Below are 19,814 nucleotides of genomic sequence, written 5' to 3'. Positions count from 1 at the left end.
TCGAATTTTTCAATTGACATTTGTCACCTTTATTATGATTTTCATAGAGCAAGAATTGAGCCCCTTTGTTTTTGTTGCAAATTAGCCCAGCTTGAAACTGTTGTTCTTTTCATACCCTCCACCATAGAATGGAGGGTATATTAATATTGTCATTCCATTTGTAACACCTCGAAATATACATTTTAGACCCCACAAAGTATATATTCTTGATCAGCTCCACGTTTTGGTATAGCCCCCATATAGTGGCACCTCCCTTTTTCGGTATTTTGGTGATTAAGCGACATTATTCACCGGAAATATTTCAAATTTGGTATTTTAAGTTCGTAATGGATACTGCAGCCTATGACAGAAAATTGTGTGTGCAGGTCCACGTCTTTATATAGCCCCCATATAACGGTACCTCCCGATATTCGGTATTTTGATGATTTTATCTACATTATTCACTGAATTTTTTATTCAAGTTTCGCATTTGAGTATTGTAATGGTTTATGACAAAAGTTGCCTAAGGAGGCCCACGTCGTCGTATAGACCCTAATATGACGAATAAATTCGGTATTTTTAAGATTTTCCAAATGGTGGAGGATATTCAAAGATCGGACCGGCCGAACTTACAGCTGTTTTACTTATTATAAAGAATAACTGCATTAATTGATTGTCGTTCTAGCTTTAAACAATGCAACCAAACTAGTTTCACTGCCAGAAGGCTGCTGTTTATGAAACATGTGAAACGATTTCTCAAGTTGGCAAATATTCAATCACCGCGTTTTTGTCAAAAAACTTTTATTATATGCCTAGGTTTACGACTTTCTCGACGTATGTATGATTTGTGGGAAAAGTATGTCATATACGTCACAATTTCTGAGTATAAATCTTCTAAGGTTCCATTTGTTGAGACTTGTTTGTTATTATTATAAATATAGAATTTTAATAACATTATGTAAGACTTAAGATTACAATGTTTCATCTAAAGTTATAGAACATTTTAAATTAGTCAGAAAAATTGCATCATTATGTCATTATTGTTTTAGAAAATGTCTTATCCTTAATGACTTAATGAAGGTATATTGATTTATTCTGTCAAATCATTTTCTGTAGACACAACTATCGCATGGATTTCCATATTCAGACCGTCGTGGAGATTACGGAGGTTCGATATCAACTGGTGGAGCACATGGAGGACGACTCGCACATGATCATGACCCCCTGGCTTTACACCAAGCTCTTCAAAATGCCGTTGACGACGGCCAAAACCCAGGAATGGATGACAATGTAGCCTTTATGTCAGATCTACCTCTAATTAAAAGTAAGTATATATATATACCTTATTATTCACTCCGCTACTTTTTTTCTCCATGTCGATCACCTAAAAACAGTCATTGTTGTGGTTTTATTCACGTTGTGAGAAAATTTGAGCAAGAAAATATGGGCGTTTATAAATCAACAACCGGATGTGTTTTTGGGGTTGATTGAATTTACTTCAGCCAGTCAACAAACTATAGAAAGTATAAATCTAATTTGTGTGACAACACATTGCGAGAGGAAGATCTTAAAATTTGTGAAATGTAACATGACCTCTAATTGGCAGGATTGCTCGACATGATCGTCAATGCTGTTTTCCGTAATAATAGACCATTTTAGTATGTGCGAGTGAAAACATTGGAATTGTATTTCTTTTGTAGGTATGAAAAGTGGGAAGGATGTAGGAAATATTAGCTCAGGTTCGCCCAGCGAGGTGTTTTGCGCCGTCCCCGGTCGTTTGAGTCTTTTGTCCAGCACTTCGAAATATAAGGTAACAATTGCTGAAGTGCAAAGAAGGCTATCTCCCCCTGAATGTCTTAATGCATCCCTGCTGGGTGGTGTTTTAAGGAGGTATGTTGTACTAGATTCATGTCTATATTATACAGAATCATGTATTACCATAACATTTCCATCTGCGTTATAGAGCTAAGAGTAAGAATGGTGGCAGGCTTCTGCGAGAAAAACTGGAGAAAATTGGATTGAATCTACCTGCCGGGAGACGCAAAGCAGCAAACGTAACCCTGTTGACATCATTAGTGGAAGGAGAAGCGGCGCATTTAGCGAAGGATTTTCACTTTGTGTGTGAAACGGAATTTCCTGCCCGACAACTTGCGGAGTACATTGTAAGACACAACACAGAACCCCAAGATTCGTATAGAAGGAAGGAACTGTTACTACACTCACAACAGGTAAATAATAAATCAAGCACGTACCAACAAAACTCAACCTGAAGAATGGCGTAAGTAGTTGTTATTAAAAGAGAAACATTTCAATGCGATCAGATGACAGAAGAAAATAATGTATGTTATTTTAACATTTAAAGAAAAACATTATTTATGAAATAAACGATTAGATATTTGAATAAGAGGGGCGAATGCTGTTCATAATGGTAAACAATATAAGCCAAGAAGTCGCTTTAAGACATACTTTTTTTCATTCCGTTTGTAACTCCTCGAAATACTCATGTCAGACCCAACAAAGTATATATATTCTTGATCAGCGCAAAAATCTAAGTCGATTTAGCGATGTCCGTATGTCTGTTGTAATCACGCTATCTTTCGAACGAATTGAGATAGAAGGCAAAATTTTTGCACATATGTTTATTTTTCAGTAGGCAGGTTAAGTTCGTAAATGGGCCATGTACGACATTAAGACAGAAAGTTGTCTGTCCACGTCTTCATATAGCCCCCATATAACGGTACCTCCCTATATTCGGAATTTTGGTGATTTTAGCGTCATTATTCACCAGAATTGAATTGTACATCCCTATATTCGGTATTTTGACGAGTTTAGGTGCAATACTCAACGAAATTGTTTGAGATGTCGTATTTGAAGTTCGTATTGGATGCTAAGCATATGACAGAAAATTGTCTATGCTGGTCCAGGTCTTCGCACAGGTCCGATATAACGGTACCTCCCTATATACGATATTTTCATGATTTTAGCTACATTATTCACCGTTTATTTCAAGTTTCGAATTTGAATTTGGTACAATACCTATGTAATTCCACGTCGTATTGACACCAATATAACGGCTATATTCGGTATTTTTAAAATTAGAACAGAATTTTTTAAGGATTTTATTTCCACATTCGTTCCAAATGGTAAGGGTTCGGCCCGGCCGAACTTACTGCTTTTTAACTTGTTTTCTTGAATTTTTGGAAATCCTTATCGCAAAGTGATTATTTCCGAGATAGCCTGACGAATTCCATATTTGATGACTTGAATAGACACTGGGCTGTTGGCGTATACCTTATCTTTCACCAAAGAAGAAATTTATTAAAGAAGAATTAAATTGATACAATACCATTAAAATAAATATAGGGATTTCATATTCGAGCTTGCTGCAATTTTTCAAATGAAATCAGTTGGAGTATACAGTGAAGCGCCATAAATCTGGGCCATAAAACTGGGCCAATGTTCTGTCACCGAACTACGAACTAAAGGGCTGCAAATGTGACAATTTTCTCTATTTATGCCATGGAGAGAAAACGCTCGTCATGTTGTGCCCTGTTTGATCAAACGCATAACAGTACGTGACATCCACCCAAATGCTCGATGTCTCGTCATGTCGGTCACACTCAAACCCATCGTCATAACATGTAATGACCAATAAAAGGGAATGTTGAATAGTGTGTCATACAAAAATGTTCTATCAAAAAAAAAAAAAAAAATTATGAAACAATTTCCAACGAAAAAGACACACACGTGATGAAGGCAAAGCGCAATCGCTACCTGCTTTTCCGATATGTGAAAAAATAATTTTTTTGTAATAAAGAATTTCTTGGCGAATACAAAAATATTAAAGGCACTTCTAATTGGTCCACACAAAATTTTCACATTTCGTGGTTATTGACGAAACAATCTAAAATGTTAATCCTTATTACAAAACAATAATCCCCTGAAAATTTTTCTTATTTTGATTATAATTTCATAAATGTTTGCCGCCGGTATTGAGGTGTAAATGAGAATGAGTGCTACTGTAATTCACGTAACAACACTATATACTTGCATTGTTCAATTCTGTGCATATTCTGTTATTGAATGAGAGTCAAATCTCTGCCACAAACTTTAATTTTAAAAGAACACTATATGTAGATAGAAAATAGGCAAACAATATTTACCTCTATTTTATGACCAACATTTTATGATAATCACCAATAAATTGGGATTATTAAGTATATATTTCATTTTTTCTATTCATTTGTTGATGTCTATGCATTTTTTGTTATTGTACTCAATTTTATATTTACGCCGTGTTTGTTACTTCAAAATTACAGCACACACAAAAACACACTCTCACCGTCGAAAGTAACACACACACACTCTCAATTTAAGCACACGTACACAAATGACACACAATTTGACGATGACACGGTTCGATGTCATCGTTGACACCCTGCATTTATGGAGAACACCATGCAAATATTCGAGTCAGCCATGCCACGATCGAACCTTAGACAATGACACACATGAATCAAAATTGGGGATGTTGTTGGTTGTCATTGCCTATCAAATACATAGCGCATGATTGAGTAGACAAAGTCAGTGTGTCGAAAAAAGCATAATTCATACAATTCGTCTTGTGCAGGCCTTTACTACGAACTACCATTACGAAGAATAAATATCAAATTTTAGACAAATCCGTTAGAAAACGTGGTTTAAATACCGGTCGAAATACCGAATATGTGGAGGTACCGTTATATTGAGGCTATAAGAAAACGGACAATGTTATGCCGCAGGAGGAAGAACCCATTACGAACTCAATATACCGATATACAATTCTGTTAAAGGCTTATTTCGGGTTGTACCGATGTTGCTCATTTACGAACTTGACCTGTTCTATAACAAAATGCACGAATTTTACGTTGTAGGGTTTAGGGGAGTATTTCGAGGAGGTACAACTGGAATGACTATGTTAATAATATGATGGAGGGTATAAAAAGTAAGATCTAATGACCCAACCGGACTATAAATGGCACCAAACAGTCACATGTTGAGGATAACAATAATAGCAATATTCTCGGTTGAATTCGAACAGCTTGATTTTTCCGCCAATTACTTTATTGCGATAGATGTGTTTTCCATATATTAGTTGAAAAGCACAATTCCGCTTTAAATAGCTCCGTACCAATGTTAAAACGATTGGCTGACTAAGGCCCTCTTTGGTTTACACCTGCGTTAAAATGTTCATAATATTAAAACTAGACTTTAATTATTCAATATATTTCATGGCAAGAAATATATATATATATATATATATATATATATATATATATATATATATATATATATATATATATATATATATATATATATATATATATATATATATATATATATATATATATATAATTATATATATATATATATATATATATGTTTGATCAATTGAGGCTGTGTTACACATTAGATTATGTTGGATCTTGTACATACATTTTAAGTTGAAATTGCATATACTATATACTGGACATCTAAAATATCATTGAAATGCCTTATGAATTATTATTTTAATTTATTTTTTCATTTATTTATTTTGTAAAAGATAACATTGATCATGTTATCATGAAATTATTTTTGTGCTTTCAACTTTTTTTAACCTTAAAAATATTTTTCAAAAAATATATATGTGCTTATTAACTACAAACCATGTGCATTCGAAACTCGATATACATCGTTTCGATTTGCGTCACTTTTTAAAAACTATCTAAATTATACATTTTTACAGGACTTATACTAAAACATGGGCCTATATATCCAGTTATCTTTCAGATAAGATGGTGCTTATTACGAACTCAAAACACCAAAAGAAATGTCTGGAGGTAGTGTTATATGGGGACTCTACCTAGGGTTATATAGGAACTCAGTTCTATGAAAGGATGTTTCCTACATACTAGGAACACAAACTGCCAATTTACAGCAAATTCGGGTTAAAATCATGACTAATACAACCAAAAGACTATAAATCTTATCAAGAATATATATACTTTGTAGGGTCTAAAGAGTATATGTTGATGTGTTACAAACGAAATGACAGACGTAATATACCCTGCATACTATAATGAGGGGTATAAAAGAAATATTTAGTTTATAGATAGAAATAATTATATCGTTTCCAACAATAATAAGTACTTTCCCGCAGATTACTAAGGAACTCATGCAAGTTCTTAGCCAGGATCGCACGACACAATACGGAACACGATCGCAGCATCTATTAGAGCCCTCAATGCAACGACATTTAACACATTTTTCATTAATTACACATGGATTTGGTTCACCTGCCATTATGGCAGTTCTCCATGCCTTCCAGGTAACTTGCATTGTTATACCACATTCCTGCAATATGAAATATGTACTCTTTTACTTTCAGACTTTCCTCAACGAATCTCTCAATTATTTGGAGAAATTGTATCCATCCAATGGAGGTGGAATGGTTTCCTCGTCTTTGGACAAAAACAAATTGGACAACGATAAAAAATGATAAAACCGGCAACATTCCCATCTACATTAGCGTTTCAAATGCTTACTTATGCCCCATTGCATACACGGGGGCTAAGTCCGAACAGTACATTGTAATTGCATTTCATAGTAATTCTCTAGGCTAAAAATATATATCTTCTTTTTGTTTTTTGTATGTAAATATACATAAGTATGTAGGAGTAAGTCGGATATGTAATTACCCAGCATTGTTGATAAGAACGTATTTGTGTACACAAGTGTCCATGTAACATAATAGTTTAATTTTGAATCAAAAATCTCATTTGTTTAATACAATAAGTAGTGAATATAATATCAGAAAGCGTATGCTGTTTATTTCCAGACAGTGTACAAAATCACAATCTACCATAAATATAGAACACACACATCCACACTATAGGGTCTATTGTTAAGATATCGATTTAACGCCAACAGTATATCTCAGCAAAGATATAATAATGGTAAAAGTTTTTTCCACATATAATCCAGATTAGAAACTATTTTAATTTTTCAATACAAAGTATAAATTTAGTAAACATATTCTATTTATAATGCTTAAAAGACATAGATTAATAAGATTAGTTGTTTTTATTAAATAAATAAAAAATATGTACTACAACTAATGAAAATATCTTTGACTCAAAGCTTATAATCATGACACAATTTCCAACTTCATACGATTGCAATTTTTTATTTAAAAATTATCCATAAATTGTCAAATGTAAATTTTGTTTAAATAGTTGAATTTTGCATTAAAGTATATAACATCGAATACGTCATTTTTATACCCTACACCTCAAGGTGGTTAGGGTATTATGTCTTTGTACATTTGTTTGTAACAGACAAAAGGAAACGAGATAGACCCATAGTTTCGTTTAATGATCTGCATAAAATCACATTCTGAGTCGATTAATGCATGTCCGTCCGTCTGTCTGTCCGTATGTCCATGTGTTTTTGTAAACAAAGTAAAGGTCGCATTTATTGCATTTATTGCGATCTAGATGAAATTTTGCACAAATTATTTGTTTGGCCCAAGGATGAACCCTATTTATATATAATAAAAAATAATAATGTAATAAATAATCGGTCAAAATTTAGATATGTATATCTCCCATATATATATATATATATATATATATATATATATATATATATATATATATATATATATATATATACATATAATCCAGATTAGAAACTATTTTAATTTTTCAATACAAAGTATAAATTTAGTAAACATATTCTATTTATAATGCTTAAAAGACATAGATTAATAAGATTAGTTGTTTTTATTAAATAAATAAAAAATATGTACTACAACTAATGAAAATATCTTTGACTCAAAGCTTATAATCATGACACAATTTCCAACTTCATACGATTGCAATTTTTTATTTAAAAATTATCCATAAATTGTCAAATGTAAATTTTGTTTAAATAGTTGAATTTTGCATTAAAGTATATAACATCGAATACGTCCTTTTTATACCCTACACCTCAAGGTGGTTAGGGTATTATGTCTTTGTACATTTGTTTGTAACAGACAAAAGGAAACGAGATAGACCCATAGTTTCGTTTAATGATCTGCATAAAATCACATTCTGAGTCGATTAATGCATGTCCGTCCGTCTGTCTGTCCGTATGTCCATGTGTTTTTGTAAACAAAGTAAAGGTCGCATTTATTGCATTTATTGCGATCTAGATGAAATTTTGCACAAATTATTTGTTTGGCCCAAGGATGAACCCTATTTATATATAATAAAAAATAATAATGTAATAAATAATCGGTCAAAATTTAGATATGTATATCTCCCATATATATATATATATATATATATATATATATATATATATATATATATATATATATATATATATATATATATATATATATATATATATATATATATATATATATATATATATATATATATATATATATATATATATATATATATATATATATATATATATATATATATATATATATATATATATATATATATATATGAAGGGTTGAACCTCATTTTGTAACCATTTTTGAGTGGCGCGTGCTGAGTGTCTGCGTCCAAAATGATTGCGTGCCCAAGGCTTTCATTCACCCTGCAGAATATTTTCGCTATAATATTCGGCATTTATTCTGGTGTTACGGTCGATTAATACGAGCGGAGATCGACCATCGGTGTTATGGCGGCCAACGCCATCACCATGGCCGGCGTTTGAGCCAACCATTGCAGTTGACCTCTTTGGCAAGTAAACACGATCATTTTGTTTGTTTACAAACTGCTGGACAACGGAGAAAACCAAATTCGACATTTCACCGCTTTCGGCCAAGCGAAGCTACTCTTTAGCTCTTTTGAGTCTATTTTCTTTCTGTTGCGTTGTAAGTTCTTGCACTTTTTGGAATTTTAATCGCTTTGCCCCGAGCTCATTTTTCAATATTTGCCGAATGGAATATTGTGATATGTTCAGCTCACGAGGCATTTTTCGGTCACTGCGACCCGGGTTTCGATCAAGTCGCTTCTTTACTTTTCGAACCATTTCTGTTCATGTTACTGTTTTCTTCCGTCCACTTCTTTGACGTCGGGCTACGCTACCAGTATCACGGTAACGAGCGATGGTACGAGACACGAAAGATTTATTTTTTTATATTTAAATGCTGGAGTGCTCTAACGAGAGCCACTTGTGGTCTTCCAGTCAAATACAGGGTGAGATAAAAAAACTCACACACAAACACTCGTCCGACAGCTGTTAAAATTATTCCAGTGACAGTTCATTATATTGTTTACAAGCGTACAAATGCATTTTGGTAAGAAATTTCAAGAAAAAAGTTATTCGTTGTGGAATTTAAGCGTGATATTGTGGTTTCTTTATATTTGGCTATCGTTAGAGCACTCCAGCATTTAAATGTGAACAAATCGAATTGAAAATGTCTCGGCAAATTTAGTAGAAATCGATTCAGAGGAAGATATTCCCCCCACATATTTGTTCCTTTGGACTTATAATGCTCTTATGTGAAGCTCTTCTAAATACGCAAAGTGATGTAGGGTATCATAAATTCGGCCCCGCCCGACATTAAGATTTTCTTTACTGATTATGCCTGATTTTGTAGCAGCTCTACAGGTCGCTATTATAAACCAATTGGCGCGGAATTTAGCTGGGGCTAGCGTTTAGTGTTGAACATAAGCCTAACATTTTGTTTGGTCATCGGACAATGTTGAAAAATTGATTTTGACTATTCCCACCAATTCGAAATGGCCCCTTGCCATAAAAGGATATAATCTAAGAAAATCTCCCAAAAATATGCCAATAAAAAGTGCATATTTTTATCAATTTTTTTATCGTATGCGATTGACTTATAATTTTGATTTGTATATTTTGTAATATGTTTTACACCCTGCAGTACTATGTGGGTATTATATTCAGGTCGCAATTATCATGGAGGTAGGGTTAGGGTCAGAATAAAAGCCAATTGCTTTGAATTTTACCTGATTGCAGTCGCTCTATATGTCACAATTAAAAACCAATGACACAGAATTTTGCATGAGGAGAAAGGTAAGGACGGGGCGGAAGTCTAGCATTTTTTTTTTTTTTGAATACCAATCAGCACGACAGAGAGAGGTACATATAGACAAATGCCTCGGTCAAACACAAAGGTAACATTTGTGCAGAAGTGTATAGCAAATGTAAATGCATTTGGATCTAATATATCTAATATATCTAAAATATATATACATATATATACTAGCTGTCCCGGTCCGCGTTGCCGGCCCGTAGTTTTTGTCTATTATGCGTATTTGTCAAAGCATAATTATTGACAGATATGACCGATATAAGAGTTCACGTACTTGTCGATTGAAAGTATTTTAAAATACCTGTACCCATTTTTAAGCCGTGGGCTTCAAATGTGTGGATGTGCTAACAAATCTAAATTGTAGCAAAATTTTCCAGTCAAATGAGCAGTAATTTTGGAATTTACTGTATTTTGTACACCTCATAATTGAGGGCTGAATGATTGAAGAATATCTAAAGTTAATTACTTTTTTAAACCGATTAAAACCTCAGATTGTGCATTATAGTCCTCATAAGTCCGATTAACCATGTCGGTCTGTTTGTCCGCCAAAAGATGGACTTGAGGGGGTACTATTACATGGAAAAAATTCTAAAATTTGTAGAAATTCTAAATTTTGTAGATATGTTGAAATTTTTGTGTAAGATTTTCACCCCCCAAATACACATTTTTAGCCAAAACATTTGAAATATGGTAAAATCAGGAGGTACCTTCATATGGGCACTACTCCGAAACATCGAAACATTGAAAACTTTCTTCTACCCCTTATAATCCAAGATGACAAATAGAGGCCAAATGAAAAATATAGCAGAACAACATAGCATGTCAAACTGAAAAAAATTTCGCGTGATTAAATTATTATAATTACTATTTTACACACATTACCGTACGATGGGAATTAATTTTACTTGCCATTTAAATTGTAAGTTGGAGACCCCATAAAGTCCATATTTTTCATCATAGTATAATTTAATGACGATTCACAAGTATTCGGTCCCGTGTTACTTTCTTATATTTGTAATATGTTCATGTTTTCACAATTTATTTCATATAGATGTACATCCCAAATCAACGTTCCCAACCAATATTCTCTTGGGGGTTACAAATTCAATAGAATACAAAATTTTCTTTTCTGACAACACATTAGATGTGAAAGTGGACTTGGGGATACTCCAATGTGGGGACATTACTTAAATAAATTCCTATGTGGCAATTATCTGTATGATGGTTCCCTACCCCAGGGTAGCATAAGCACAATTTTTTTAGCCAAATCAATTGATGAATGTGGTCAAGACCAATATGGGCCCTACTCTGAAAATGTTTAAATTTTATGCGAAGAGGTTCTCTACCCCCTTAGAAACAAAGATGCCAAATAAGGGCCATAAAATGAAAAAAGTGGCCAAGACCCCAAAAATAGCTTAAATCTATATATATATATATATATATATATATATATATATATATATATATATATATATATATATATATATATATATATATATATAAATCAATTGTTGTTCGTTGGTAATGGAATCAGTTGAGAACGGCTGGATCGATTTGCATAATTTTTTGTACAAACGTTTGTCATATCTCGAGTTAGGTTTTTAAAGAAAAAAATGTTGACCACGCCTACTTTTACGCTCACTATTTTCATTTATCTAAAATCTTTATATTTTCCAGATAATGAAGATATCGATTTGAAAATTATTACACGAGATACTGTTGATGTTCCCTCCAACCCTAGGGATTTATTTGATTATACATATATATATATATATATATATATATATATATATATATATATATATATATATATATATATATATATATATATATATATATATATATACTAGCTGGCCCGGTCCGCGTTGCCGGCCCCTACTTTTAGTTTTTAATGCATAATTTTTAAAGCATTATAGAACACTGATCTGAATGATTTCAAAATAGTCAAAGATAATTGGTCTTTTACACTCATTACCGTTATATAGGAATTAATTTATTTTTGTCATTAAAATTGTGCGTTGGAGAACCCATAAAGTCCATATTTTTCTTCATAGTATAATTCAATAACGATCCAAAAAAATAATATTCGTAATTTTTTCATGTTTCTGCCACAATTTGATATTTCGGAGTTTATGGCATGTAGACGTACATCCCACATCTACGTTCCCAACCAATATTCTCTTGAGAGTTAAAAATTCAATAGTATACCAAATTTTATTTTCTGACCAAACCTTGGTTAGGAAAGTGGATTTGCGGGTACACTAATGTGGGAACTATACTCAAATAAATTCCTATGTGGACAATTATCTGTAAGACGATTCTCCACCCCAGAGTAGCCTAAATACATTTTTTTAGCCAAATCAATTGATGAATGTGATCAAGAGCATATAATATAGCTTAAATTATATGATGGTTATGCCAAAACGTGATAATTTTTTGCGAGGATGGTTTCTTCTCAAATTACCAACTTTTGCTAAAATGCGTATGAGTAAAATATGGTTAAAATGTAAACTATACTTGAAAAAGGATTGTACCCTTATCCGGGGGTCATATATCATGACCTGCAAAAGCGATTTAAGATATCTTGAAAGTTTAGGAAGTTTTTTTCTTTTTTTCCTAAATGTCCAATTCGCTCTACCATTTTGTACCCTTTATATTCGGTATTTCACTGATTGCCGTTCCAATGAATTGCATTTTGAGTTCTCATTGGGCGGATTATTGTAATATGAAAGAAATAGGTCCACATATAAGGGTTATACCAAAGCATTGTCCTATTCTTATAATTATTTGAAAAAATGTGTTGTTCTTCCTAAAATCTCAAATTACCAACATTTGAGGAATTTGAAAGGGGCTACATCATTTGAGGGACTACATCAATTTAGGCCGACCGTTTGTGTTTGGTTAAGCTATATAAAATGGACCCTAAAAACGTTTGATCCGAAACCCCTTTTTGGGATTTTTATGTACCAACCAAACAATTTTCCAAGTGTAATTTCCCGCAGTGTAATTACTGATTATAGCGCATAGTCACCGTATAACGTTACATGGGAGTTAAGGTTACTTTTAAGGTATCGGAAGAATTTCCCGAGGATATGAATCCTTTTCTTTCTAAATTTTCAATTTGCTCCACTATTTTGTATAGTTCGCATATAACAGTGCTCTTCATATTCGGTATTTCACTGGTTGCAGTCCCAATGAATTTTGCATTTTAAGTTCTCATTGGATGGATTATTTCCATATCTAGTCAATTTCCATTGAATTTTTTTTCGATTTTTCCCGATTTGAGAATTTTTGCCATGAGATCTCTTTTTTCGTGTTTTTTTAGAGATTTTGAAAAAGTAATTATCTTTTAACTTTGGTCTAACTGCGTTAAGTTATTTCGATATCATCTGACTGAATTCCATGCAACCCGCCATCAATTTCAGTTCTCAAGAAATCAAGTCAATTAAATAAATTGGTATTAATATTCGAATTGGAAAAAAATATAAAAAAACACTACAAATGTACATTAGAAAAAAGTAAGTCAAAATGGAAAAAAATCGTGCAAAATAAAACATTACTATTGTACATTTCAAAAGTCAAAATGAAAATGTTAATATATCACATTTTTACGCGATTTTTTTGAATATTATCCTTTTCGGAAAAGAGACAATTCCGAATTTGTATGAATCGTTAAAATCAGATCAGCGGATCTTGAGTTATAAGCGTAGTAACTAACACAACTTACATTTATATATATAGATATATATATATATATATATATATATATATATATATATATATATATATATATATATATATATATATATATATATCTATATCTATAAAAGAGGAAAAAAAAAATATATATATATATATATATATATATATATATATATATCTATATCTATATCTATATATCAGAATCGGAGGTACCTCTCAAAAATTTAGATTTTATATGCACATATCTATTGATTGGTTGAAGATACAGTCTCCAAGTTTGGAATACGTATAGGAATTTGGAACAAAAATAAGTTAGCCAAATTATATTGTAATCGGTTCAGATTTGGATATAGCTCCCATATATTTTTTCGACCGATTTCGTTCATTTGATGCCTCAAACACAATATGAATGTTCGATTCCAATGAAATTTGGAATGTGTGACGGGATTTAATCCGAAAATAAATTTGTCAAATTATATTGAAATCGGTTTAGATTTGGATATAGCTCCCATATATATTTTCGGCCGATTTCAAGCATTTGATTCACCAAACACGCTATGTATCCCCAATTTCAATGAAATTTGAAACGTGTGATAGATTTTATCTAAAAAATTGATTTCCCAAATTATATTGAAATCGGTTCAGATTTGGATATAGCTCCCATATACATTTTCGGCCGATTTCATGTATTTGGTGGACCAAACACGACATGTATTTCCAATTGTAATGAAATTTAAAATAAGTAACGGAATTGGGAGCCAAAATGAATTTGTCAAATTAAATTGAAATCGGTTCAGATTTGGATATAGCTCCCATATATATTTTCGACCGATTTCATGTATTTGATGCACCAAAAACGCTATATATCTCTAATTTCAATGAAATTTGGAATGTGTAGCGGAAATTAAAACAAATATTCATTTGTCAAATTATATTAAAATCGGTTCAGATTTGGATATAGCTCTCATATATATTTTCGACCGATTTCATTTATTTTATGCACCATACACGATATGTATGTTCGATTCCAAAGAAATTTGGAATATGTAACGGGATTTTGATTAGAAAATAAATTAGTCAAATTATATTAAAATCGGTTCAGATTTGGATATAGCTCCCATATATATTTTCCGCCGATTTCACATATTTGATGCACAAAACACGATACGTATTTCCGATTCCAATGAAATTCGGCATGAGTGGCTAAATTTGGTACAAAAATAAATTTGACAAATTATATTCAAATACGCTCAGATGTGATTATAGCTCCCAAATATATACTCAGCCGATTTCACATATTTGATGCACCCAAAGCGAGGGAGACAAAATCTGGCACTAGCAAAAATTGCCAAATTATATTGAAATCAGTTAAGGTTTGGATATAGCTAACATATATATTTCGGCCGATTTCATACATATTATGCACCAAACACGATATATATGACCGATCCCAATGAAATTCAGAATGTGTGGTGGAATTTGGTTATAATAATAAATGTGATAAATTAATTGGAAATTAGTTAAGATTTGGATATAGCTCCCATATATATATTCTCGGCCGATTTCACATATTTGACGCACCAATTTCAATGAATTATGAAAGGTGTGGCGGAGTTTGGTGTAAAAGTAATTTTTTTAAAATTATATTTAAATCGGATCAGATCGGGATATGATTTTAATAAGAACCATTGACCCACAACGCCTTAGGCTAACACTAAAAAACAACACAACAATTTATTTGAAATACGCTTATTACGGCGAAGTATGTTGCTATCTCGAATTCACTAATTGCAATAGAAATGCCACTCTACTTAAAAAAAATTGCAGTTTCCTGCACGCTTGGTATTTGCTATGAAATAAATAAATCCAAAGGACAAACCCTTCGTGTATGCATGTCATGTTACTGCTTTTGTAATGATTTTGTTTATTAACGCATTAAATTAGTGCAATATTTTTTCTAAATTTTTAAATTTGTTTTTCTTTATCCAACATATATTAGTAAATAAAATTTTGAATGCATATAAAATCAATAGGGGTAGCGAAACGCACCGGGTTCAGCTAGTATATATATATATATATATATATATATATATATATATATATATATATATATATATATATATATATATATATATATATATATATATATATATATATATATACTAGCTGGCCCGGTCCGCGTTGCCGGCCCGTTGTTTTTGTCTATTATGCATATTTGTCAAAGCATAATTATTCACAGATATGACTGATATAAGTGTTTCCGTACTGTTCGATTAAAAGTGTTTTAAAATAGCTGTAGCCATATTTAAGCCGTGGGCTTCAAAGGTGTGGATGTGCTATACAAATCTATTAAAAAGTATATATCAATCTTATACCCATGTAAGGGATCAAATTAATTTTTAGTATGGTAAAAATCGTAGCAAAATCTTCCAGTGAAATGAGCGGTAATTTGGAATTTGCTGTAATTTGTACACCTCATAATTGAGCGCTGAATGAAATAAGAATAGCCAAAGTTAATTACTTTTTTAAGCCATTAGCACCTCAGATAGTCCATTAGCGTTCTTATAAGTCCCCCTAAAGGGGGTACTATTATATGGAAAAAATTCTAAAATTTGTAGATATGTTCATATTTTTGTGTAAGTTTTCACCCCCCAAATACACATTTTTAGCCAAATCCTTTGAAATATGGTAAAATCAGGAGATACTTTTATATGGGCACTACTCCGAGACATCGACCTACATTGAAAACATTCTTCTAGCCCTTATAATCCAATATGACAAATAGAGACCAAATCAAAAATTTAACAGAACAACATAGCATGTCAAACTGAAAAACATTCCGCGTGATTTAAATGAGTAAAAATAGTTTTATCCACCATATTATCATATAGATGTATTTCCCAAATCTACCTTTCCAACCAATATTCTCTTGAGAGTTACAAATTCAATAGAATACAAAATTTTCTTTTCTGACCACACATTATATGTGAAAGTGGACTTAGGAAAATACTCCAATGTGGGGACTTTACTTAAATAAATTCCTATGTGGCAATTATCTGTATGATGGTTCCCTAACCCCTTAGAGACAAAGATGCCAAATAAGGGCCAAAATATGAAAAAAGTGGCCAAGACCCCAAAAATAGCTTAAATCGATATCATGACCTGCAAAAGTGATTTAAGGTATCTTGAATGTTTGGGAAGAATTCCTGGAAGGATAGAAATCCTTTTCTTACTAAAACTCCCATTCGCTCTATTATTTTGCACCCTTTAAATTTGGTATTTTACTGATTGTACTTCCAAAGAATTTTGCATTTTGAGCTCTCATTGGACGGATTATTGTCACATGAAAGAAGTAGGTCCACGCTTTGAAATGAGCTCCATTAGGCTTTTTCTGTCATTTTTGGTTGTTTAAATGTGTTCGCAAATACAAATTAAAAAAAAATGACAAAAGAAGAATAACAAATTGAAAAAATCTTAAACTTGTTCGCTGATTTATTACAGCAAATGTTTAAAGACCCTTACTATTATTTTAAAATTCGATTCCACTGAAAATCTTTTCGATTTTTTCCCGATTTGAGAATTTTATTACAGCAAATGTTTAAAGACCCTTACTATTATTTTAAAATTCGATTCCACTGAAAATCTTTTCGATTTTTTCCCGATTTGAGAATTTTTGCAATGAGATCTCTTTTTCGTGATTTTTTAGCGAATTTGAAAAAGTTATTATCTTTTAATTAATAATTATCTTTCTTTTGGTGTGACCGCGTTAAATTATTTCGATATCATCTATTCCGTTTCGCCAACATATAATTCGGTATTACACTTCCATGTAACCCGCCATCAATTTCAGTTCTCAAGAAATCAAGCCAATTAAATAAACTGGTTTTAATATTCGAATTCAAAAATAAAATATAAAAAACACTACAAATGTACATTAGAAAAAAGCCAGTCAAAATAGAAAAAAATCATGCAAAATAAAACATTACTATTGTACATTTGAAAAGTCAAAATGAAAATGTTAATACATCACATTTTTACGCGATTTTTTTGGATATTATCCTTTTCGGAGAGGAGACAACTCCGAATTTGTGTGGATCGATAAAATCAGTCCAGCTGTTCTTAAGTTATAAGCGTAGTAACTAACACAACTTACATTTATATATATATATATATATATATATATATATATATATATATATATATATATATATATATATATATATATATAAGTGGACTTAATAACCAATTGTTTTTGTTGGTAATTGAATCAGTTAGGTTTTTATGCACAGAAAAAGTGACCACGCCCAATTTTGCGTCCATTTCTCGATTTACCTAAAATCCTATTTGCAAAAATAAAGAATATATCTGCTCTACAGTTAGTATACAACGTAATCTTGACTCTCCCTCCAAGCCTAGGTATCTGTGTGGGTCAGAGGAGCTGCCCACACCCACTTTTTTTAGAACTATATGTAAAATTTTTTAAAAAAGCATAGTAAAACTTCAGTTGAGGATGACTTATTATTTATTTGTAATTACACTTAAAACGTTTTCAAGAAAGAAAAATTTGGGAAAAGTCTCTAGAAAAATTGCAGAACTGTATCAACTGTTCTATTTGGATATGGAATTTTGTATAGAATTGTTTCAGAATGCGTTTTGGAATTGGAAATTCTTATTGAAAAAAACCCGAAATTTTGCATATTTTGTGTACATGCCGTTATATGGTTGCCATAACAAAATGTTCAATTTTGATAAAAAAAAATACTTCTCGAAGCATCAAAACATTTAAAGCTCAACGTGCTTTAAACAGTTATTGCCGTTATTGATTTCACTATACTCAAAACATTAAATGCCAAATTACAGTTCATTCGGTAGAAATTGTAACAAAAACATGCCATAATTTAATCGACAAAGATTTCTACTTTTTAACATAATTTATGTGGTCCTTAACTTTTATAAACCGATGACACCTTATTTATATCGATCCTGACGTCGGAAACACCAAAAAATTGACTAGATATGGAAATAATCCATCCAATGCAAAATTCATTGGGACTGCAATCAGTGAACTACCGAATATGAAGAGGCAATGTAATATGCGTACTGTACAAAATAGTGGAGCGAATTGAAAATTTAGTAAGAAAAAGATTCATATCATCTGAAAATTCTTCCGAACCCTTAAACAAACCCGTAACCTTAACTTATAGGTAATGTCATACGGGGAATTTGTATTATCGTCAGTAATTACACTGCGCCATCGACAATCATGAGGTTGGGAAATTTTTCGGTTGGTAGATAAAAATACCAAAAAGGGGGGGTTACCGGGTCAAACTTTTTAAGGGTCCATTTTATATAGCTTAAACATACACAAAGGGCTTCAAATCATTTTCCTCTATACTCCGCAAAATTTAAGATAGAGTTTTATTGTTTTATTTGATGCAGTCCTATGGGTTACATAAAGAATCATTTGTTTTTTTCAGGTTGGTCTGCATTATGATATAGCCCTTTTTTAATTCCTTAAATTTTGGTTATTTGAGATTTTAGAAAGAACAAAACATTCTTTCAAATAAATATAAGTATGGGACCAAGCTTTGGTATAACCCTTATATGAAGGCATCCGCTAATTTCAACTATTTACAGATCACATTCTAGGTCACCTCAATGTTTTGTCAATGTCAATGTTTTAGAGTAGCGCTCATATAAAGGTTCCTCCTGGTTTTACCTATTTCGAGGGTTTTGGTTATATTTTCGAGTCGATTTGGCTTAAAATGTGTGTTTAGGCTACTTTGGTCGAGAACCATCTTATATGGGACTATTATAAATGTGTATATGATGTGTTATGATGTATACTGTTTAATAAGTGTGCTATATTATTTGGGTTTCCAACTCTCAAATTAAAACCTCTGGCTGAAAATAGGATCAGGTTTTTTGAAACACTGAAAATCGCCCGGTACGTGAACATTTTTGACATTTTTGAAAAAACATATTTATTACTCTTTAGTCGAGTCATCATTTATACTAAAAATTGTGCCACTTATGTGAGCCA

At 31.8% G+C, this 19,814-nt stretch overlaps 2 protein-coding genes across 4 annotated transcripts in view; one reads left to right on the top strand and one right to left on the bottom strand.

The window, feature by feature from the left end:
• LOC101900048 (transcription factor AP-2-epsilon) overlaps nucleotides 1-7,081 on the top strand; it is a 405,339-nt gene extending 398,258 nt beyond the window's left edge. For all 3 annotated transcript variants that reach the window (XM_059129115.1, XM_005188417.4, XM_005188416.4), the window contains exons 4-8: nucleotides 1,096-1,303; nucleotides 1,680-1,869; nucleotides 1,943-2,207; nucleotides 6,161-6,328; nucleotides 6,389-7,081. In XM_059129115.1, coding sequence (XP_058985098.1) covers nucleotides 1,096-1,303; nucleotides 1,680-1,869; nucleotides 1,943-2,207; nucleotides 6,161-6,328; nucleotides 6,389-6,499 — 942 coding nt within the window. In that variant the 3' untranslated portion in view covers nucleotides 6,500-7,081. The remainder of the gene's footprint in view (nucleotides 1-1,095; nucleotides 1,304-1,679; nucleotides 1,870-1,942; nucleotides 2,208-6,160; nucleotides 6,329-6,388) is intronic.
• Nucleotides 1-19,814, bottom strand: part of LOC101895836 (uncharacterized) — a 180,340-nt gene that overhangs the window by 43,286 nt on the left and 117,240 nt on the right. The window lies entirely within an intron of this gene.

The sequence above is a fragment of the Musca domestica genome, unplaced genomic scaffold (assembly GCF_030504385.1).
Source record: "Musca domestica strain aabys unplaced genomic scaffold, Musca_domestica.polishedcontigs.V.1.1 6, whole genome shotgun sequence".
Taxonomy (NCBI): Eukaryota; Metazoa; Arthropoda; class Insecta; order Diptera; family Muscidae; genus Musca; species Musca domestica.
The sequence above is the reverse complement of the archived record's forward strand: the minus strand, read 5'-3'. Positions and strand labels throughout refer to the sequence as shown.